Below are 24,435 nucleotides of genomic sequence, written 5' to 3'. Positions count from 1 at the left end.
TCCACTTTTTGGTGCTGTGCCTCATGTGTTTTGCTGGTGTTAGCTGCTCAGAGCACTGTGCCACTGCCAACCAGTGCCACAGTGCAAGTGCTCCCTGTATAAAATATATATGTTGGTTGGATTCCATGATTGGCTTATTTGGTTTACTATCAGACCCCAGTAAAGTGCACCAGGAGTGCCCAGGGCTTGTAAATCCAAATGCTGCTAGTGGGCTTGCAGCACTGGTTGTGCCACCCACAGAAGCAGCCTTGTAAAATGTGTCTAAGGTCTGCCATTGCAGAACCTGCGTGCAGTCTGGTACTGTCATGCTGACTGGGCAAGTGCACCCACTTGCCAGTCCCTAAACCTTCCCTTTACTTCATGTGAGTCACCCCTATGGTAGGCCCAAGGGCAGGGTGCATTGTAGCATAAGGTAGGACAAGCCCTGATGTGTGTGGCATGTCCTAATAGTGAATCACAGCCATTTTCGTTTTTCACTATTGCAAGGCTACCTGTTCTCATAGGCCAGAATGGGCTGTTAGAATTGTTACATTCTATGATCCTAACAGACCCAGGGAACATGGTAGAAATTCGAGTTTAGTATGCCTGAACTCAGAATAATAAAATACATATTTTAGTAAAGTTTATTTGAATATTCTGGGTTTGCAAATACCACTTTTAGAAAGCTGGTATTTGCTTGCCTAACCATTTCAGCCCGCCTCTGCTATGATGTGTATCTGCTGTCTGGTTCCTGTGAGTGACAGGGCTGGGGAATTCCAGAGGGAAGGGCTAGGTAGTCTGGTGGTGAATAGAGAGATTGACATCCAGATGGGTGGGAGGAGTGCACCTGGACTCTGAACAGGGCTATGCTCTGCCACCACAATGCTGGCTCCACCTCCTGTGGAGCGGCTGATGTCTCTGCCCTGCACCCTGAATGGAAAGTTAGAGACATGTCAACAAAGTGCTCAGGAACTGGTTCTGGCTGGGCAAAGGCCCCTCTACCCCAGAGGAACAAAGGATTTAGGGGTATAAGTATTGGGACCCTGCTCCCAAGAAATTAGATCCTGCTTGACAAGAAGAACCTCTACCTGAGGAGAAGGAACTGGGAAAGCTGTAAGGAGGAGTACTGTCCCTGACCTGGGGGATTGGCCTGCAGTGGTTGCCTTGCTGCTGAAGGAGAGGAGAAAGACTACAAAAGACTTTATTTCAACTTGTGCTTAAAAAGATCTCCAAGGGCTTGGAATAGAGCTTGCCTCCTGCTGAAGTCTCAGGAACAACAGACTTCACCCCCCAGCTCCCCAGAGTTCTTTGGAAGTGCCTGCTGCTGTTGTTGGACCTTCTGAGGGACTGCGTGTCGCAAGGAGCTGGAAGCGCGACTCAAGGAGGAGAAGCGTGCCGCCGTCGGAGCTGTTGTCACATCTCGTAAAGTGTGTCGCCGCTGCGGCATCGCATCGAGCGGAAGCGTCTCGCATCATCCAGGAAGTGTCTCGCAACGCCGAAGAAGCGCGTCGCCATCGCAGCCATCGTAGCTGACGCATTGCACCGCATCCAGAGAAGAGTCTCGCATCGAGGAAGAAGGGTGTCGCCATCGCAGCCATCGTAGTTGTTGCATCCACGGAGAAGCGTGCCGCCGTCGGAGCTGCTGTCGTCGCATCGCGTAAAGGGGTCTCGCTGCTGCAACATCGCATCGAGCGGAAGCGTCTCGCAAACGTCGGAGAAGAGTGTCGCTGCCAAGGCCGCTGTCGTCGCATCGCGTAAAGGGTGTCGCCGCTGCAGCTGACACATCAAGTCCAGTCTTCTCGCAACATCGGAGAAGCGTGCCGCATCTGGAAAATCTTCACGTCTTTATTTCTTTGCACCAAAAACTTAATCGCATCAACATCGTTGCAACACATTTGTTGCCCTGCGTGTCACATCTAAAAGGTACATTGACTTAAAGTGTCGCATTTAAGAACTTAAGAGAACTAAGCAAACTTCTACCATCTAAAGTAACAGCATTGTGTGTTTTTGTCATTTAATGGTCTTGTGGTAAATCTATATAAAGAATACTTATTTTTTATATAAAACCTGTGTGGTGTCCATTTGTAGTGTTGTCACTGGATTACTGTATGTGGTCACAAATGCTTTACACACTGCCTCTGAGATAAGCCTGTCTGCTCATGCCAAGCTACCAAGGGGGTGAGCAGGGGTTATTTTGGGAGTGTACCCCCTTACCCTGACTAGAGGCAAGGGTCCCTATTTGTCACAAGTATCTACCTGTGCCAACTAGAGACCCCCAAATCTAACAATTATTTATTTATTATTTTTGAGGAGGAAGAGGAGGAGGCAGCAAAGTGCTGCTGGTCCGTTTCCCTTAAAAGTAATTTTTGTCCTACTTCATGTATGGTAAAGCTAGGTGGTCACAAACGTTTGTTGTTCTGGATCATGTTCTAAAAAGTTTGGAAAGCACTGGTCTAAAGAGTTGTACAATGTTTGAGAAAAATGTGATGGAGCAAATGTGTCAAGTTTTATCATATTGCGAAATGAAGCCAAACGGAAGTTGTTTTGTGTTTCCCTAGGTAATGACAGGCTAAACCAACCGACAAAAAAAGCTTCTTGACAGTTTAGGTATTGCATGGTTATGATAAACAATGCTAGGGAACTCTGTGGGATGTTACCCATATAGCACATTATTTGGGATTGGTCACGACCCCGGTACTAGATACAGAGGCACGTGAAGAGTTAAAAGTGGAGATCACCTTAGAGCAGATCCAGACCACAATTTCAAAATTGAAATCAAATAAAACACCATGCCCTAACGGGCTTCCTGCAGACTTTTTCAAATAATATGGGAATCTATTGGGTCCTCACTTATTGTATATGTTCCTAGAGGCAGGCCAAGAAGGTATCCTTCTCCTGGATCTCTGCCGGGCAGTCATACTGATAATGAACAAGGACGGCAAACCCCGAAAACAGTGTGACCCATACAGTTCGATTTCATGACTTAATATGGAAGTTGAAATCTTGGCTACAGTACTAGCTTCAAGTCTCATAAAGTTACTCTCACCTCTTAATTATCGAGTCCAATCGGGCTTTATGCTCAGTCGATCTACCCTTACAACCTTTGAAGGACACATAATTGGCTGAATGAAATCAGTGACCAGCTGGAGACTCGTCCTCCTTGCGCTGGACGCAGAAATGGCATTTAATGCAGTACATTGGCCCTTCTGGAACAAACTTTAGTGAAATTCGGTTTTGGCCCCCAATATCGGAAGTGGATGGGATTGCTTTACCAGTCCCCGGTGGTGGCAGTTTAGGAGAATGGAAAGGTGTCATCTGACTTCCCTATCTGCAGAGGCACGAGGCAGGTGTACCCCCTGGTCCCTCTGCTCTTTGCCCTTACTATAGAGTCACTGGCCTGTATTGTGCGAGCTCACCCCGGGATTAGGGGCTTCCGGAGGGTGGGAATGGACGGATAAGAAGAGAAAATATCACTCTGTGCTGACAATATCCTCCTGTATAACTCAATGCTGTAAACAACCATTCCCCTACTATTCCACCTATTTGAAGAATATGGCAGATACTCTGGCTATTATATAAATTGGGATAAATCAAAACTCTACCTCCCACGAGGAGGGGTTGACATGTCCCTCCTTCCCGTCGTCTGATCAGCACAGAGGATGGTTTTACATACTTGGGTATCTTTTTGACCTTGAAGTTAGATCTCTGTTTTGAGCGAAACCTGGGGAGGTGGCGAGGGGGTTCTGGGAGAAGATGAACAGATGGCGGGGACTCCCACTTACATAACTAGGCCATTTAGCAATGTTTAATATGATCTCCCTTTCAAAGCTGCTATATGTGGTACAAAACATATACCACCGGATCCCATCGGAGGTCTTCACAAAACTGGGGGCCCATCTAAGGACCTTCTTGTGGGTTGGCAAACACCATAGAATCACAGGCCAATACCCTAGAATCGCCCTGACAACGCTCTACCCCAATCCATACAATAGGGGCCTGGCCCTCCCAGATTTAGAGGCATACAGTTGGGCAGCTCATTTGATTAATGTCAGTGACTTGCTGTTTGCCCCATAGGGCCATTCCACCTTAAGGTTACAGAATGCACAGTGGGAGAGGCAATCCTCTTTCCATTATCTATAAGGGGGGAGAGGGACCCAGCGTCTTCTACCGGCCACACAAGTGGTGGCCTGGCGTAGGTAACAAAACGTACAGGTCGGCACAGTAAACCCACCAGGATGACACACTTACGGAAGGGGACCTGGCTCCCTGAGATAAGAAAAATACATGGTTTCGAGGCCTGGAGTCTCCTGGGTCTCTCCAACATTGGGAGCCTGTTAGAAGAGGGAGACTTGATGCCATTCTCCTCATTACAGCCCGAATATCGAATTAATTCTAATCAATTCTTGAGATATGCACAGATAAGACATGCATGGGAGATAAAAGCAGCTCCCTGGAGAGGGCATACCAGAATTTGCCCCACTGGAAGGGCGATCATGGATGAATTGGGCAAGGGTGCGATTTCCCCAACCTACAAAACTCTCAATAATAGTATGCCAAGTATGTTACTCTGACTAAATTTGGGGAGGATGTGGGGGACTTGGAAGATAGCGATTGGGAGGCAGCGTTGATGCACCCGCGAGAAGTAGCAATAAAATCGATACTCCATCTGACACAGTTCAACATTCGTCCTAGGATATACTATGATAGGCGGAAGCCCCATGCAATGGGGAGAGAAGAAGATCCATGTTGTTTGAAATGTATGGGCGTGGAGGGTTCCTTCTTCCACATCATTTGGAGCTGCCCCTTGATCCAGGCTTACTCTGGGACGATTGCCAAGGAACTTAACAGAGTTCTATGTACTCGATTCCACTAGACCCTAAATGTATCCTGTTGGGATTCCCTAATGATGTTGATTTGCCAAAGGGTAAGATGTTCTGCAGTCTGGGACTGGTTGTGGCCAAGGGAGATCTAGCCAGGCACTTGGGGTGATGGGGGTGGGGAAGTGGGGGAGTGATTGCCTGGCTATACAAGAATGGAAAACGGCCATGGATATGTCCATGGTAGCAGGGAAAGTCATGTATGCCAATAGGGGTTGCCCCCAGAAATTTAGATGAGTGTGGGGGAGATAAATGCACTACTACTCACTGGACATGCTGAATGTAGTCGGGAGCCAACACCAGGCAGCGCTGTGATGACTATAATAATAATAAAGTGACTTATAAAACGCGTGGTTACTTCGACTGAAGTGTCCCAGAGCTACAATTTCACTCCCAAAGACCAGATCAGATGAATCAGGTCAGATGAATACTAAGGTACTAAACAGATCTAAAAAGCAAGGTTTTTAGATTCTTTCGGAACGCTGGCTCTGCTTGTTCCTGCTTAAGCGAGAGAGGAAGAGAATTCCACATTTTGGCTGCCAGAAAGCCAAAGCCCCATCCTCCATATCATTGATTTATGATGGTATATGATGCAAGCTTGGACTCTATTCTTCTTATGCTTCTTTGTTGCTACATGTGGGGACTAGCTGGTCAATGTCTGGTTGGTAGGAGAAGGGGTAAAGAAAGGGACGTGGTATTAATTCTAGACTGTTTACTGTTTATACTGTTTCCTGACAGTACTTTGGATGACAAGCCAACTATCCTGTTGTGCACTTTTGATACCTGTATCAACAAAATAATAAACATATTTAAAAAAGAAAATGCTAGTTAACCATTTGTCTAGTTTTAAAACGTTTCCCTGTAGGACTAAAGCCTTTTCATTACTGTAATTCAACCAAGGCATTTGTGACCTCAGAAAAACCTCTACTGATGGCAGTTTTTTTCCTCGTTACTGTACTATGTTAGATTGATGGGTGCTTATTTTGATTCATATGGTAATTCTTTTTTCATAATGTTTGCAGGCTGATAAATTTAGGAAGCAAATTCCAACTCAAGAATTGTGTGTGCTGGCAGCCATTGAGGTGCTCTATTTGTGGAAAGCTCTTCCAAATTGTTCCCTTTCCAACCTGCAGCGAATGAGTCAAGGTACCACATTCATCAATAACTTTATTTATTCCTTGTTTAAAAATATATACATTTAATATATGTTGCAGCTGCATTGTTCCTTGAAGGCCTGAGGAGTTGAGAGCAAAAATATATTTTTTAAGAAAATGTTCAGACTTAGTCCACCTTACACCTTTGCAGTGAGCAACACTTTTTGATGGAAAATTCTAGACGCAGATTCCTCACCTTTTGAATATTTCCCAGGCATCAGACTGGAATCTGGAAACTTTTCAGCAGTGCCACTGTGTGCCAGAAGTAGATGCCTTGCGACTATGCACTGACATTGTTTCAGTCCGAAAAAGACATGTACGGCCTAAATAGCTGCCGCCCCCACATGCTGACAACTGTTTCTTTCTTTCCACACCACGAGGTGCGGATCCGAAACTCCCTTTGTGTCTCTCTGAGACATTGTACCTCAAATGTTTCCAGTGTGCAAGGAATGCCACTCCCAAAAACTACAGGTTTTAAGCCCTGTGGGGACTGTCGCACACAATTGTCTATGACAGATTCCTACTAGGTATTCTTTTGGTCCCTGGGTTCGAGCCACAACTCTAAGGCCCGCTCTGTTTGTGCATTGATGATTCTTAAGACCATTGGGGAATGCGAGGAGTTGTTCTATGTTGTCAAGTATAAGAGGACTACGGGTCAAGGACACTCCATAACGCGGTCTGCATCCAAAGTTCATTCCCAGCCTTGTTCCCCTTTCCAGAGTCATGGGAGCCTTTCAACAGGCCAGACTTCACTGCGCTCCAAGTTTTCAGGTAAATCTAAAAAGAAACTCAAGAAGTCAAAGCGGAATTCCACTCCCTTATGCCACTTGCATTAGCCTGAGCAGGTGCTGGGGCGGCCAATCCTGCATTTCGTGCCGGCACAGCCTGAGTTTCCGGGGCTAAGTGCCACTCTGCTTCAGATTGAGGAGTTCAGCGCTGCTATGCTCTGACTTTTCGGACCCCTACCAACACCCTCTGTGCGGCTCCACCCCCAAAGAACTGCAGGCCTCCATCTGGAGTACCATGGGCATGTCTGCCCTCCGTGCCAGTTAGACCCCCTGCGCCTATCTTGTCTCCACCTCCACTGTCAACCCCATTTCTTGTCCCAAGACCTGTGCCGGCCCCTGGGTTCCTTTATGCGTATGCCAAGTCCATCAATCCCAAAGTCCCTCCTGAATCTGCCTGAGGTGTCTCTTCCTCCTTTGGATATACCAACCCCTCAGTGGAGGCAGTTCACTTTGTATTCCCTCTTTGGTACTAATTCTGACGTCTAGACCAGAGTGATCTGTTTGCTGAGCCCTAAAATGATGAAATTGATACGAGGACTTGCAGGAGGCTAGTGGCCTCAATCCCTCTCCTGAGTCTGCTCTTTTTTTCCCTCCTACCGTACTTGCCACAGAGGAATCTGCTTCCTATGTAATAGTTATGCGTGGATCAGCCAAAGTTTTCAACCTCCAGCTCCCCACCATGGAGGTAAAAACCAATTTTCTTACCCATGGTCCTTCAACCAGGACAGATGTCTACTGAGCCTCTTCTCCCATTTAATGAGGCACAAACAGACACTTTATTAGGGGTCTGGGCCAAACCCTTCTCTGGGCCCCCGCCAACCGACAAATTGCCAGGCACCATCCTCCTGCTCCGGGCAACCCTGCCCTACTGTTGCAGCTCTCAACGGTCTTGTGGTTCAGGCCTGAACCACAAATCTGTCTAATCCGAACACGTTTCATACCACTTCCCCCTGACCCCCTGAGAAGGAATCTAAGCAAGTGGAAACATTCCGCAAGAGAGTCTTTTCCTCCACTAGCCTGGCCCTCCGCTCTTTCAACACCAGCTGCTATTTAGGGCTCTACGCACATGCCCTTTTTGATTTGGTGCTGCAAGTTCTCCCTGGTATGCTTGACAACCTTCGCCCTGTCCTGACTCAAGTAATTCAGGATGGTTGTGATGCGGCCAAGTGTACGATTAATTGTGGCTTGGACGGGGCGTGGCTTGCAGCTGTTAAAGATGGCCACAGCTTAGAGGAGCTCCTGAACCCCCGAAGGCCGCAGCTGAAATCCGCACATTGATCCGTGCCCACAGCCTGGCAATAACGGCTGACCCGGCCATCGGAACTCCAGCCGCACCCGTGGAATGAGCCAAAAGACTTCCCTTGGCGCACAGACTGGCGATTGCGGTGCGATCACGGAGCGGCCTGGGACAGCATGATAAGCCAGGAGACGGACAACGGCAACGCAACACTGGCGCCGCTGAGTCCGGATTAAGCGACAGCTCCTCTCCATAGCGGCTCCGGGCCGCTCTGCAACCCGGGAAGGTGCAGTGCCCCGTAAGCACCTGACGTCCCCACCGGCTGGCCCTACAGATTGCGCGCTATGAACTGTGCTGCCGCTGAGGGCAACAACGGCGGCCCGCTCGGACTGACACCATCCTGGGCCTGCGGTGGGAGTGCGGGCGCCTCTCCATCAGAGCAACCGGTCCCGTAAATAAGGCCCGACTGCAGGGGACACAGCGAGGAAGTGATTACCCCGCGCGCGTCTTCCTAGCGGCGGGATTGCCCGGCCTCCACCCCCATACACCGTAACATAACGGCAGCAATGAGAGGGAGCCAGTGAGCCTGAGGGGGACCCCGCTCCAAGTGCCCATCAAACCCGCTGGCAACAACCACCACACTGCAGGCACCAAGATCCGTGCAATAACACAAGTGACTGTCCCAGGCGCCATACTACCCGGCCACCACCCCCATACACCATAAAATAACAGCGGCAACAGGAAGGTGCCTCTGGGCCTGAGAGAGCCGTGCTCCGAGTACCCAGCGAACCAGCTGGCAGCAACCACCGCACTGCAGGCAGCAAAATCCGTGAAATAACGCCAGTGCCTGTCCAAGGCGACATACTACTCGGGCGCAGCCGAGAACGGCCTCCCCAACGTGGCATCAGTGACTTACTACGGCTGGTGAGAAACCCAATAGGCCGCGCACCAGCCAGAGAGGCGCAGGCAGGCGGCGGTGAGTACCACCTGCTGTTTTCTAGTGACCAACGCCCAGTGCACCCGGTCAGGGCGCCATGGGGGGCCGAGGCCAAAGAGAGAGCCAACAGAACAGACTGGAGAAATATGCATACTCCCAAGGGTGAGTCTGCTGACCCAAAGGGGGCTGCCGCAGACGACGCAGCAAACTAAGGCCCCACACCAGCAAAAGATATTACCTTGCAAGACATTATGGCTACGCTGAACAAGGTTCATGCATCGCTGGAATCCCGCATAGATACAGTCACTACAGAACTGTCCCTCATACGCACTGACTTTCGCAACCTTAGTTCGCGAGTGACGGAGGTGGAAAAGACGACGACGGAGTTTAGCGTAGACACACGCATACTGAAGAACCAAATGAAGCAGCTTGAGTTAGACAACAAACAAATGGTGGCGAAGCTGGACGATTTCGAAGGTCGCTTCCGTCGTCCCCCCCCCCCGGCCAATTCTTGCGAGAATCTTCAACTTTCGTGACCGGGATCTCATCCTGCAGATGGCGAGGGCAGCACCCCCCCTGCGGTACCAGCACACAACAATTTCCTTCTTTCCGGACTACACCGCATCCATTGCCAAACAGCGATGACATTTCCTGGCCATAAAGCAAGAACTCAGGAGCCGAGACCTCAAGTACTCCATGATGTTCCCTGCTAAGTTGAGAGTGGAGGCAGTAGGGAGAACATGGTTCTTCAACCCACCTGAGGAGGCACAGGAATGGCTAGAGGGCTGGCGACAAGTCTCCTACCGTAATGGCTCCAGACGAGTTAAACCTAGCGATAGCCATCCGCAGCCAGGGACACAATCTCACGACTGAACGGACCGTGCAACAGAGGTGAGCGGCCGGGTTGCAATACAGCGGACCTCACCCTGAATTCTAGACACTCCCAAAGAATGGTTTGGTTCCAAATCGAGCACGACAGTCACATGCAGACTCAACGATGAAACCCAAGAGGCGACGAAGCGGACGAGTGCAGTAAATAAACACTACTACAGCAAAGACCGAATCCAGTTGACGCTTACCGCAGCCGAGTCTCGATATGTGAGACAAAAGTGGTGAAACAAAGACACTCTCCACCCAACTACGAACTCGCCATAACAGGCAATTCGGGACATTAACCCCGTGATGCGGCCCAAAAACGGGGACAACTGGTGGACGCTCCTCTTCCCCTACAGATGTGTTGGGTAAAGTGATTTAGGTCCTCTGCAAAGTTGGGGTGGCGGGAAGTTTCTATACCGTCTTGCAGGGAGGGGGGAGGGACCCAGGGTTAATAAGGGAAGTTTTAGTTTGGTTCATTTGATTTCATTGTTATGTTTTCAGGCACACTATATGCTTCTGTCGGCAACTCCACCGGAATTCCACCATTACCTAGACCGTAAAGTACACACCGTCACTACTCCACATGGTCGCTACTCCTGACACACCTCAACAAAACCAAACGCACATGCAAACCCTGCCCATAATTTCCTGGAACGTTAACGGTCTCCGAGACAAGCTGAAACGCAGATTAGTCCTCCAATCTCTAAAGCGCAAGGCACCAGCGATAACAATGATACAAGAGACCCACCTGACGGGGACGACATGTAAAGCACTGGACAGATGGGGCTTCAAACTAGCGGTCAACTCAGAGTTCACGACCGGCTCTCGCTGGATAGGGATTCTCATTAAAAAACAGTACCCAATAATAGTCAAAGGGACATATACAGATGACCAGGGACGGTTCGCGGCACTGACTAGCCAATGGGAGGGCCGTCTACTTAATGTAGTCTCCGTTTATCTCCCCCCAGCGCTTCACTAAGTGACGTTCCCGGCACTAGATGCGTTGTTGCTACAGCTCCCTCAGGGCAATCTAATCCTAGGCGGGGATCTCAACGCTACGCTAGACAACACTATGGACCGCACAACCCCACGACACCAGCATAGGGCACACTCAGCACTTACAGACTTCATGGAGACACTGGGCCTCACAGATGTCTGGAGGCACCGTTACCCGCAGGCGCGCAAATATACCACTCGGCCACCCACGACAGCTTCTCATGAATAGATCACATACTAGCACCAGCGGGTGAAGTAGCTCACTTCTTGGAGATCTCCCACTTTCCGAGAGGTATCTCCGACCATTCCCCACTCAGTACTAAGTACACATGGCAAACCACAACTAGACTTAGGATGTACCCGATTTATCCCGGATATTTGAAAAACCCAGAAATAGTGAAGGGACTACTAGATGTTACCACACACTACTTTAACGAAAACGAAACTTCGGTCCCCTCACCGCTTACCCTGTGGGAGGCATATAAAACTGTATTCTATGGGCAGGCAATTTCACTCATAGCGCAACACAAGAAAGATAAAACCCAGTGAGTGGACACACTTAAGCGAGAAATAGACGATCTAGAAAAGAATCGGGGACAAGATCCTTCTAACGATGTCACACATAGACTGATCCTTAAAAAACAAGAATATAAAGACCATTTATGGGAAGAAACTAAGTCATGACTATCAACAGCGCAGCATACAATATATGAAATGGGTGACAAAGCGGGCAAACTGCTGGCCTGGCTCGATAAACGTGAGAAAGCGGACAGATAGGTGGTAGAACTCAGCCTGCCTACGGGAGCTACCGCGCAGAATCCGCAAGAGGTAGTAGATCTCCTAGCACACCACATTACGAACAAGTCTATGCCTCAGCACATTCACATACACAGGAAGAGTTGGACAACTTCCTCCGTGACATCTGTCTTCCTAAACTCACGGAAGAGGAGTCTCAGCTTCTGGAAGCAAAGCTTACGACAGACGAACTAGTCTTAGCAATCAACAAAATTCAGTCTGGGAAGGCCCTCGGCCCCAACAGAATCCCTATAGAATGGTTTAAACGTAACACTACGACACTAGCACCCCACCTTTTAATGATGTTCGAGGCTGGTCTATAAGTGGGAGAACTACCACGAGACCATCGTTTAGCGACTATAGTGGCCATCCGCAAACCCGGGAAACCCCAGATGGACTGCACCTCCTACAGGCCTATATCCCTGATAAATGCGGAAGCCAAAATCTTGGCCAAAACCCTGGCCAACTGACTCACACCGTATCTAGCCAAATTAATACACCCAGACCAATAGGGCTTCATGCTAGGGAGGAATACGGCCCTAAACCTACGACGTCTCCACCGTGTGATGGGGCGCAGACACACGATACAAGAGGACACCATTGTACTCTCATTGGATGCAAGAATGGCCTCCGATACGGTCGAGTGGCCCTTCCTGTTTGCTGTCCTCAAAAAGCTAGGATTTGGCTCCACGTTCTGCTCTTGGATACAACTCCTTTTCACTAATCCCCTGGCGCACGTGGTGGCGAATGGGCGCATCTCCAGAGAATTTTCACTGCCTCGAGGCACACGACAAGGCTGCCCACTATCGCCACTGCTCTTCGCCCTAATACTGGTGCCCCTGGCAGCGTGGGTAGGGCAAGACCCCGCTCATTCATGGGCTCCGCTGGACTGCCGACTATGAAGACCGTATATCGCTGTACGCAGACGATATTCTCCTATACCTGGCCTCTCCTAAAAGATCCTTGTCGTGCCTCCTAGATATCTGTGAATCCTATGGGAGATTCTCAGGCTACACAATAAATTGGGTGAAATCCGTGCTCTACATTCTACATGGCCCCCCCACCATGACTGCCGACTGGCTGTAATGTTAAAATAGTGACGGATCACTTTAAATACCTAGGGATACATATCACGCATAGCCCTGAGATATTCACGGCCCTCAATCTACACGGCTGCAGCAAGACACTAAGCACTGGCAATCACTACCATTAACACTCTTAGGTAGGGCGGCGCTCTATAAAATGATGGCGTTACCACGTTTTCTTTACGCCCTCCAAACTACCCCTTTCCGGATTCCCCAATCCTACTTCCGAGCTATAGAAGCAGAGGTCACCAAGCTCCTCTGGGATAACAAGCCAGCTCGCATAGCGATGGCTAAACTGTGTCGAATATGGTATGATGGTGGAATAGCGCTCCCAAATATCCAGACCTACTATTGGGCATCCGAACTAACGGTAATTAACAACTGGCTGCATGTCCCTCACACGGACCCGGCTTACGGGCTAGATAGGGTAGGAATGGGAGACGAAGGTCCGTATCGTGCATTATACGGCAAGCCGCAGGCCCTGCTGGATCCGACGAGTCACACCCTCCAAATATGGCAGACAGTACAGAAAAAACTGGGCTGGCACAACAAAATAACACAGGCAACACCACTTTGGGTCACGGACGGACTGGGCAAGATAAAGGGACTCCAACAATGGGATGCTATTGGCATCTCCAAGGTCGGGGACCTCTGGGTACGGGGGAAGATGAATACATTTGACCAACTCCAATCCAAATATGGGATGGCACCAATGGAGCGATTCTGATAATATCAAATAAAGCACGCCTTAGAGGCAGCAATACCGCCCGCCACCGACTTATCAGAGGCATCGCCATTGGAGGACAGGTTACTTACGGAACATTAGGACAAAAAGGCAATCTCTATGATGTATCGAAAAAGTATTAACAACGCACCTGTCCCCACGCAAAAGCTCCGTGATAAATGGGTCGCGTAACTGGGAGACCTTGACGATTCAGACTAGCAGGACGCATTAGCCTCACCCAGGGAAGTGGCAATCCCATCTAGACATCGTCTGATACAACTTAAGATCCTACATAGAGTGTACTATACACGACCGACACTCCACAAAATAGGGAGAACGGACACTCCACTTTGTTTGAGGTGGTGTGGGGCACTGGACACTTTTTTCCACACTATCTGGGAATGCCCTGCAATAGTGAAATATTGGAAATTGAATATTTAAAGAGATTATGGCTACTGCTCGGTCTCTCAGCCCCCTCCTCGCTAACCTCACCAGTTCCACCTCTCCTTTTGCAGTTTGGACGAGGCGCCCCTTATCACCAGCCTGTCCATCCCCCTCATGGGATCCAGCAATTTCCTGGTCGCTGTTCAGATGCCCACCGCTCACATAGCCAAGGTCAGCATGCCACCTAGTCTTTATCCCCTCCACCCGCTCACCCCACTTGTAGCCCTACCTGTCAAACCTCTGTAGCGTGCCCTTGATGGGTCACTGCCACCTGGGGGAAGGCAGAATCCAGCGATCCTTTCCAGATTGGCAGAAGATTTATTTGGACAGGTGGGTCCTGCTGGGGGTATGCTCTCCCAATCATTTTTCCCCCGGCACACCTTTCACCATCCCCTAACGACGGACTGAGGACCATCACCCATTTTGCGGCAGGAAGTGCAAGCTCCTTTGGCCAAAGGGGCAGTAGAGTGGGTGCTGGCAGCAGAAGGGGGGTGTGGTTGTTATTCCTGTTGCTTTCTGGTGCCCTTGGCTTATATTTGACCTGCACCCTCTAAATGCCTTTCGCTGAATGGAGAAATTCAAGATGCTCACCCTGACCCAGGTTTTGTCTGCCCTGGACCCTGGATGATGGTATTGGGCCTGCAAGACGCCTATTTTCATATTCCCCTCCTGCCTACTCATTGACAATACCTGCGGTTCTTGGTGGGACAGGAGCATTTCCAGTTGACTGTGCTCCCTTTGATCTCATCAGTGCTCCTCTGGAGTTCACAAAAGAAATGGTGGTGGTGGCAGCTCATCTATAGAGGTCTGGGGTACTAGTCTTCCCCTACTTGGATGATGATTGACTGTTAAAGGCATGCTCGCTCAAGGCAGTTGTCAGCCACCTACAGACTATGGCGAACCTTCAGTCATCAGTGGGGTTCACTGTCAACGTGCCGAAGTCACACCTAACTACTTCTCAAATGCTGCCTTAGATTGGAACTATTATGGACACTGTTCAGTCTCGTGCCTTTCCTCCTTGACACAGAGAATCCAGGACATTCAGGCTATGATTCCGATCTTACAACCGCTGTTGTAGATTTCAATGAAATTAACTCTGAGGTTGCTGGGATTGATGGCTTTCTGCATCCTGCTGGTCGAGCATGCCATGTGGCATTTGTGGCTCTACAGTAGGATCTGAAGTCCGAGTGAGCCCAACATCAAGGGGAACTCTCCAACCACAGGCAGATTTCATAGGAGGCTGCAAAAGATCTACAGTGGTAGTTGCCGGACCATATTTGGGTGAGCGGAAGACCCCTTTCCTACCCACAGGAGACAGTGGTGACTAATGCATTGCTTCTGGGCTGAGACAACCATCTGTGAGAAGGAGATAAGAGGCGTCTGGTCTCCAGCTGAGTCCCTGTTCCACATCCACATTCTGGAGCTGAGGATCATCCGCTTGGTGTTGAAAGCCCTCCTGCTGTCCTTCAAAGGGAGGCTGGTACAGGTGCTCACAGACAACATGACCACTATGTGGTACTGCAACAAACAGGGCAAGGTGGGGTTGTGAAGCCTGTCCCAGAAGGCCTTGCGCTTCTGGAAATTGCTAGACCACCAAGAATTCTTCCTGGTGGTGCTTCATCTGGCAGGATCTTTGAGTGCCAGGGCGAGTGAGCTTACACGTTGGCACCTACTGGGTCACAAATGTCAATGACACCTAGAGGTAGTGCGAGGTCTTTTCCGCGAATGTAGAGAACCTTGACTTAGTCTGTTCGTGTCTGCTGACAACAAGCAATGTCAGCACACCTCTGCGCGTTGGAGACTTATATCTATGTGTTATACTTTACTCTTGTCAATACATAGGCGAGTATTCACTTCTCCTAAGTCAGTGTATATCTTGGAGATATCCTAACAGTATTTGTAATGTCTCTAGTACACTTCATAGTGTCATCACTGGTTCTATGCCACTAGTTGCTATTGTCGGGTCTGGTGGCTTGGTGGACTAAGTGTCCACTGTAGGGCCTTATGTTTGACCTTTTGGTCACAGGTTCATATCTCAGCGGGTCCTCTCAACCTTTTTACTTTCTGAGGTCGATACAATGAGTACCATTGAGTTCAAGATGCCCGTTGCGGTGCATGTGCACTTTACAAATACATGTTATGTTGTCTTCGACTTCTTTTTATAGAGTTTTTGTTATGCTTCCCACGAGTGATGGACTGCTCTCTGTGTTACAGGGCAGGTTTGGCTTGGATAAAACTTGATATGACACCGAGATATTGCGCCATGGCATGCTCTGCTGATCTGTATTTTTAAACTACCGAACTCGCAGTTTGGGTCTGGATATGCACACCCATAGCTCTTATTTAAGAGTCATTTGGCAGTTGTTCTTCTTCATGGGCAACATTCTTTCCTTGCTTTCTAAGTCTTTATGACCTTTCTTATGCGATGAGCATGCATGGGTTCAGACCCCCTTTAAGGTGCGACTAGTTTTCTATTCTCTTGTTAGTTGACTTCTACCACAGTTGTCATGCTAACATGGATAATTTTATTCCCATGCTTTTTAATATCTTCTGACTTTGCTTATCCGTGCTTCTTTCCAAGGGTGTTTTTCTTGTAGAACTTATTATTGTTCCACTGCATTATTATGAAGGTCTGGTCTTTTTCTCTGGTTCTTGACCAGTTTAGTTTTCGTTAAAGGCTTTTTAATTGTCTGAGACCCTCTTCCAGGAGAGTATGCTTCGGTATTTGATTCTAAAGTAAGGAATCTGTGGCTAGATGTCTCTATCAGATGAACAAGTTACTTACCTTTGGTAACGAATTATCTGGTAGAGACAGGATCGAGCTGCAGATTCCTTGCAACCCTCCCTTCCTCCCCGCTCTGCGAACTAAGTCCTCTTTGGTCTCAATGATTTCGTTTTAAGCCTTCACATACTGAATTAAGCACTGAGACATTTTTTAAGCTAATTCTGTTTTGGTATCAATGATTTTGTTGTGGCAATTCACATACTGAATTATTATTTCAGTGATGCTTTGAAACTAATGTGTTTTTTATTTTAGCACACTGTTCCAGTAGGCAGTTTCTATACGTGGCTCTACGTTTTGAGTGCGGCAAATAGACACAAAAGAAACAGACGTCAGCGCTTCGGCAAAGGGGTTATAGGCACTCCGTCAACATCACATTGTGTGATGACTTTGATATGGAGTAGCACAACGCCCTCTTCCGACGCGCAGACATGCTGTGAAAAAATTTCCAGATCCAGTATCGTGCCTTGGGGAGGATTCTAAAGTAAGGAATCTACGGCTAGATCCTGTCTCTACCAGATAATGCATTACCGAAAGTAGGTAACTTGTTCGTTTGGTGCCATAAAAAGATCTGTATTTGTTTAAAATTACATACTGTTAAGCAGCACTACCTGTGCAATAGTGCATTTTATTTTCTCCAGTGAATAAAATGTATTGCAATGGAAAAACTGTTTCCTTTAACCCTTCATGAACTTCCCACTCTTGAAATGGATTTATTTCAGCCCTTGGCAGGATCAAACCTCTGACCATTTCAAGGGTGTGATCTAGTTAAAGGGAAATTTGTGAATGGCCACAAACTGATAACCTTGTGGGAGTACACTATGAATTGAAGGCATACCACTCTTTATAACATCCCCTCCTTTCTTCATGCGTGGAATTTGCTTCTGCAGAATGTTACACAAATATGGAGTGATATTCTATAATACTAAAAGTTTTGCCAAGGTATCCTTTGGTGAACACCTTGCACTCTCATATCAGTCATTTGTGCTCAGAACCAATGGCTTTGTGAATCAAACTCACAGTATCTGGTAAAGAAGTAACTCAATACAATGGATTATGGAACAGCCGATTTTGAGTGATTTGTCAAAGGAAAAATGTATTGTTCCTGCTAAGTCTCACTGTGAGCATTGTAAGACTGGTTAGTACAAGAAATACACACTCCTGGCATCATGGCCGTGCACAGTATTTTTAAGTCTTGCCTACAGATGGCTTCAGCTTTCTCTCGGCAAATGTTACATCTTGCCTACAGACAAGTTCAGCTGTCTGCTGCCAAGGAATCCTATTCTATCCAACATAGACATACAGATTTGGAGTAGGCTTTGTGTCAGCTCTTGATTCAGGGGCTTTCTTGTCTATCTAAGTTTCCCGCTCCTGTTTCAATGGCTTACTTCTCTATTCTTGTCTTTGACCCGACCAGCATTTAAGTTTCATAGTATTTTGAGTTCTTGAATTGTATCCTTCTATTCCTGAGTTTATAACCTTACATTGCAGCGCATAAGATACTTTCCAAAGAGACTTTTTTCTTAACCACTGTGTGAGTCTCCCTGCTCCCCCTTTTTTTGGGCTTTTCTCTTTCTGATTAATAAATACCCTAGAGTCTGCTTCCTTTACAACCCCTCATGATCACACCTATGTCTGTCAGTGTAGCAGAGAAGAGTCATATTTGAATAGATTTTGAACCATTCCATGATGGCCAACCTTGTGTTCCCGTGCACAGTGGCCATCTTGGATTCTTTTTTTTTTTAAACCTTGATTTTGCAGTTTCTTAACTAAAATACAAACCAATACAACAGTGCAGTTGGTGGTGTACTATAAAGAAGACAAGGCTTGTTATACATGAAACTGTAGTCTCTGGCACTGCTCGGGCATCCAGGTGTGTGCCCCAACTCCTACAACCGCGACATCTGGCCACGGTGAAATCTAGGTTCCACTTCTCCCCACGGTGGATTTTTTATTTTAAGATAAATTCAATGTTGGGGACTGTGATTATGCACATATGTGCAGTGTGCTTCTTTGAATGGGTATTCTTAAACAAAAGGATAAGCATTACAAGATGGCCACCATATGTGCATTTCTTTTGTTTCAAGAAAAAATGCATGCATAGGTGGCTGCTAACATACACGCATGAACGTCATCTTTGAATTATTTTGTTTTAAAAAAAGGAAAAATCCATTCCAAGTTTACCAACCTGCGCACACATAGCTGACCACCATCTTTGGATGATTTTCTTGAAACGAAGCAAAAATCCTTTGCAGATGGCCACAGCATATTGTTGCTCAGTGACCATGTGAGGAAAAAATACGAGCATTGGCAAAGCTAAGCGATATCTTGGAGCAGATATGTTGGCAATGCTCAGCCATTTTTCATCCATTCAACACTTTTTTCCTTGCAATAGTCACATTCCTAAATGTGTGTACTTTGTAGGGGCTAACCTAAGATTCACAAATATCTCATCTGTTTCCAGTTTTAGGGCACAAACCTATTTTTGATGTTATGGTTTCCAAATTATTATTAATGGGTTTAGCAAGCACTGTGTTTTCTTTAGAAGGAAAGGGTGGACTGTTAAAATGCAGTATTCCAATAGAACAGCACAGCCTTGCTGCCTAATCTCTAGATTTGTATGGAACAAGGTTCTAAATTGCAAAATCCCAAAACTTGCACTATAATGTTTTCAGGTGCCTTGCCCTGTTGTTGTCTGTTAACGATTGATTTGCTTACGCTATTTTGTTAATGTTTAGGACTGAACACTTCTTATTGCTGTCAGTGCTAATGAATGCAAAAGAAAATGTAATTTATACAAAGATAATAATACTGCAGGATATTTATTTCTGGTTTGTTTGGTTTTGTTAAGCTTGCCAGGAAGTGACTGACCCATCAGTTTTGGGTTTGAAAAACCTGCTTCTTGGTTCCATACACAAGTGCTTAGGAAACTCAGAAGATGCCATACAGGTAAATTGTTGAATGTTCAATCCCATTTACCACAAACATATTATGTTATTGTTGAATATATGTCATGCCAAATGATTTAATGAGGGACAAAGACTACCAGAACACACCGTCTACCATCAAAAATTGAACACCTTCCAATTTAATTTATTTTATTTGTTAAACTGGTTACACTTATTCCAAAAACTCCAACAATGAAATGTTAGATATCCTGCACCCAAACATGTCAAATCAGTATCCTTGTTATTCTAGGCAACCCACTAAAATCAAAAGTCAATCATCCAGGTAATCTTTGTTCGATTTATTTATTAGTAAGTAAATTTAAGTAGAAGTAGAAAAATGTGACATCTTGTTGAAAAGAACCTAAGCAGCAGCAAAGGATTAAGAAATTGTGTAATTGGTTGAAGGGGGTGTAAACCCTACTCAAGCAACAACCACAATCCTTTTCAGGATGAACACACAAGTCTCTAAATGAACCTATGCTTAACCCTCTGGTAGCTTGGTACAAAAGTAGTCAGACTTAACTTAGAGGAACTGTGTTAAGTATTTATGCAGCAGATAAATAGTAATAAAGTGAAAACATAACACAAGAAAATCCCAAAACCAATTAAGAAAAATAGGGCACATGTTAATAAATAAAATGAGACCAAAGCAACAACAATCCAATAGGTAGGTTTGAAGATATGCAATTTTACAGTTTTAGATAGTTATAGCGCCTAAAAGCACAAAGAGCCACTCGTAGTCATCCAGTCGTGCTGGACCGGGGACAGTCCCAAGTTCAAGACGACCGCAATGGAGTGCGGGCTAGATACACTGACTAGGTTAGTCCTGCTGAAAAATTTACCTTCTCAAAGTCTGGCTCGTAGAGTCCAGAACGTCAGAATTTCTCGTTTACTTGTAGAGGAGTGCACTCTGATGCCAGTCAAGGGTCCAGAACCTTGAGGGCACCTCTTGGGTACTCTAGCAGAGGCCAGCTGCGCTCAGGCAGGTCCAGGCAGATCAAGTTGCAGCAGATCAACTAGACAGTTGCAGAGAGGCCTCTGAAGCTTATTGTGTCCGTGTATCAGAACAGGAGATCACCATTGGATCCTTGGAGCTACTCTGGTAGCCCGGTAGGAAGAAATGCAGGTCCAGTCTTCCTTCGCAGAGAGCAGGACAGGCATCAAGCAGCAGGGCAGTCCTCTGGGGAACAATGCAAGCCTCAAGCAGCAAAGCAGTCCTCTCAAAAACAAGGTAGGCCTCAAGCAGCAGGGCAGTCCTCTCAAAAACAAGGTAGGCCTCAAGCAGCAGGGCAGTCCTCTCAAAAACAAGGTAGGCCTCAAGCAGCAGGGCAGTCCTCTGTGGAACAAGGCAAGCCTCAAGCAGCAAGGCAGCTCTCAGGAAGACAAGGCATGCCTCAAGCAGCAGAGGAGTCCTCTGGGGAACAAGGCAAGCCTCAAGCAGAAGAGCAGTTCTCTGAAGAACAAGGTAGTACTTGCTCTGTAATGTCCGCAGTTCCAGGAGTGTATTGAAGAGTTCCTCAGGAAGTCCTACATTTATAGCTGGTGCTATGCTTTGAAGTGGGGAAATGATCTATGCTATCCCACATCTGGTTCGAGAAAGTTCTTCCTTTCCCCTGCCAAGCCTGAAAGAAGTCTAGGGTCACAAAACACTAATGTTAGTTTTTTTGTGTGTTCTGCATGCAAGCCGTTTAAAATGTTAGTGGGGCAGGGAACAGGTCCACCCCAGCCATCCCACAAGATGGCCCACCTTGCTCACACGCCTAGTCCCCTATTGTCCATTTTCTGTGCCGATTACTTATTCTTAATGGAGAAGCCATTAACAGGCCCAGGAAGCTGGGAACTCCTGGAAGGCATTTGAAGGCCTTGAAGACTTTTAGGCTAGAAAATGCCAACTGTCTAAAAGTAGCATTTTAAAAATTGAAATCTAAAATCAGACTTTACCATTAAAGAAGATTTTAAATTAAAATGTATCTGAGTCCAAGCATGACATTTCTACCTGCCACCAATCAAAATTAGCACTTATTAAATTTAAGAAGCTAACCCAGTGTTATCCAATGGGAGAGATAGTCCTAATAGAAGTAAAAAACAAATGTAGGTGTTTTTCACTTCCTAGACATGTACATTTTAAAATCATGTCCTACTTTTAAAAATACAATGCACCCTGTCCTATGGGCTGTCAAGAGCCTACCTTAAGGGGGGCTTGTATGTATTAAAAAGGAAGATTTAGGTCTGTCAAAAAGTTTATTTGCTAGGTTGAAATGGCAGTTTAAAACTGCAACACAGGCTACAATGGCAGGCCTGAGACACAGTTTAAAGGGCTACTTTCATTGGTGGCACAATGAGTGCTGCAGGCCCACTAGTAGAATTTAAATGTATAGGCCCTAGGTACATGTAGTACCATATACTAGGGACTTATAAGTAAATTAAATGTACCAATCAGGTGTAGGCCAATTTGACCTCTTAGGGAGAGAGCACAAGTACTTTAGCACTGGTTAGCAGTGATAATGTGCACATAGTCCTAATGCCAGCAAAAACGATTTTCAGAAAACAGGAGGGGTGAAGGCAAACTTTTTGGGGGTGACCCTGCACAAAAGCCAAATCCAACAACAGGTCACTCATTTTGTCAGCCCACCAATAGTAATAAATTCAATGTTTTCATATTTTGTAAATGATATCAATAACATTCATATGACACAATAATACATTTCGAGTATTAATATGCCGTTGTGTTTTGTTGTCTCCAACATGTTTCTCAAGAGGTGATCAAATATTAAAATATTTTGTATTCTCACTTTGAAAAATTTGCGCCAGACTGGATCTCGAGAATTCTTCAGCAATGCTCTTGCATGCGTAGGTGGGGCCATGTAGCTCCGTGGTCTCTCCATACCACCCCTGATGCGACAGGCAAAGCCTCACATAAGTAAACACTGATGTGAGTTGTTTTCTTTCTGTGCCCTTTGAAGCGGATCCATTGCTCCTCTCCTAGCTTTCATCTTCCAAAGCCTCCGAAAACGTTAGTTAATGTGCTAGAATACAGTGTCCTAACCGAAACAACAAGATTCAAGCTGTGCTGAAACTACTGCAATCAGATGTTGGTCATTGACCCTCATGAAGTATGTCTGTGGTGCATGGGCTCCGATTGCTACTTCAGGTTGTGCGACAAGTGGCCACCAATGGAAGAAAGTGCTCCATTTGCAGTGGTGGTTTGGAGGACAGCTGAAGCACTAGATTTGCAGTTGTTCAGTACAGAGATAAAAACAAATATATCAACTGAAATTCTCCAGCCAGGCCAGCTTCATCGGAGTTGTTATTGTATTTAGTGATGTCCTTACTGGTGCCCTTCTGGCTACATGGTCATGCCTGCCAGTCTGTCAACTAGTGGCTAGGGGATATAAACCGCCCCCCAGTGATCCGGACTGTTAGAAATTAGGTCTCTAGTTGGCAGAGGTTTGCACCCTGTCCAAGTATTGACCACAATTCTAGTCAGGGTAAGTCAGATACACACCCTAAATTAACCTGTGCTTACCGTCTGGTACCTTTGCACAGAGCAGGCAGGCTTAACTTAAGAGGCAACGTGTAAAGTATTTGTGCAACACTTAAATTACAGTAACTTAATGAAAACACCAGACAAAGACTCCACACAGGTTTAGAAACAGAGAATATTTATCTGAGTAAAACAAGACCAAAACAACAAAATTCCAATAAGTAGAGGTCGTGATATGAATTTTTAAAGATTAAATGTGAAAACAGTTCTTAGAAGTCACTAGCGACCAAAAGGTTACTTGAGGTCGTGAGGGACTGGTGCAAATTCAAAGTTCAGGCCAACTCCGATGGAGGGCAGGCCGGCTACAGGATCCCGACAAGTCCCGCTGAAGAAATACCTTGAATGGAGCTTTTGTTTATGTCAGACTCGAGAGCCTACTGTGTCATCATCATCGAGCTGCACAGACTTTTGATCCGTCAGCGTCACGCAGCCTCTGTGTCGACGTTGAAGGGAGATGCAGCGGAAATTCTCACACAGTCTAGGCAATGCATTGGTTTTTTAAGAAATCGGCTGCAGAACCCACTTCTGAGGTCCACGGGTAGAAGGGGCATCTCAGGCAAGGTTAGGAATCACAGATTGCAGAGTCCAGCAGGATTAAAGGAAGTCTTTTGTGCCCCTGAGACTTCAGAAAACAGAAGGCAAGCCAGCAACCCCTTGAAGTCACTCTGGGTTCAAGTGCGATGGGTCCAGTCCTTGTCCTCCGCAGGGCAGAGATCAGCAGGCAACAGGGCAGCTCAGCAAAGCCGAGAAGCAGTTCCTCAGAACAGTCAGTTACATCAAAGTGGCAATTCTTATAGCACCACAGTCCATGCTCCAGCAGAGTTCTTCCCAGGTCCAGTACTGTACTCATTTGGTAGATAAAAGACAATGCACTTTGTCATATCATAGTTAATTCAGACCCCTCATGGGCAACATCGAATAGGGATTCACTTCCCTATTTCAAAAAGTTTGTATGCCCCTTCCGAATTTAACACATATACAATGCGTCGACGCGTTTCGGAGGCTTTCGCTGTTCGTAGCCTCCTTCTTCAGGACAATAACTATTTGAATCTCCTTGTCCAGAAATAGTCACCTGATACAGAAATAAAAACATTTTTTCACTTTTGACATAAATAATATTCTCTACATACAGTATTGCTCTACTTACTCTTACATCTCTTTCAATACACTATGGACATCATTACTTTAAAGAAAACAACGATTTTGTCCTAAATGTACATACGTAGCTACAGGACTTTTCAAGTATACACAAAAAAAGTTATGCTTTTC

The 24,435-nt window shown here is 46.5% G+C and overlaps 1 protein-coding gene across 2 annotated transcripts in view; it reads left to right on the top strand.

Annotated features, from left to right (window-relative positions):
* TTC39C (tetratricopeptide repeat domain 39C) overlaps positions 1-24,435 on the top strand; it is a 466,104-nt gene that overhangs the window by 376,157 nt on the left and 65,512 nt on the right. For both annotated transcript variants that reach the window (XM_085605752.1, XM_085605751.1), the window contains 2 exons: positions 5,879-6,002; positions 19,526-19,623. In XM_085605752.1, coding sequence (XP_085461878.1) covers positions 5,879-6,002; positions 19,526-19,623 — 222 coding nt within the window. The remainder of the gene's footprint in view (positions 1-5,878; positions 6,003-19,525; positions 19,624-24,435) is intronic.

Source organism: Triturus cristatus, chromosome 5_1 (genome assembly GCF_964204655.1).
Source record: "Triturus cristatus chromosome 5_1, aTriCri1.1, whole genome shotgun sequence".
In the NCBI taxonomy this organism is placed as follows: Eukaryota; Metazoa; Chordata; class Amphibia; order Caudata; family Salamandridae; genus Triturus; species Triturus cristatus.
This window is presented reverse-complemented; position numbering and strand designations above follow the sequence as displayed.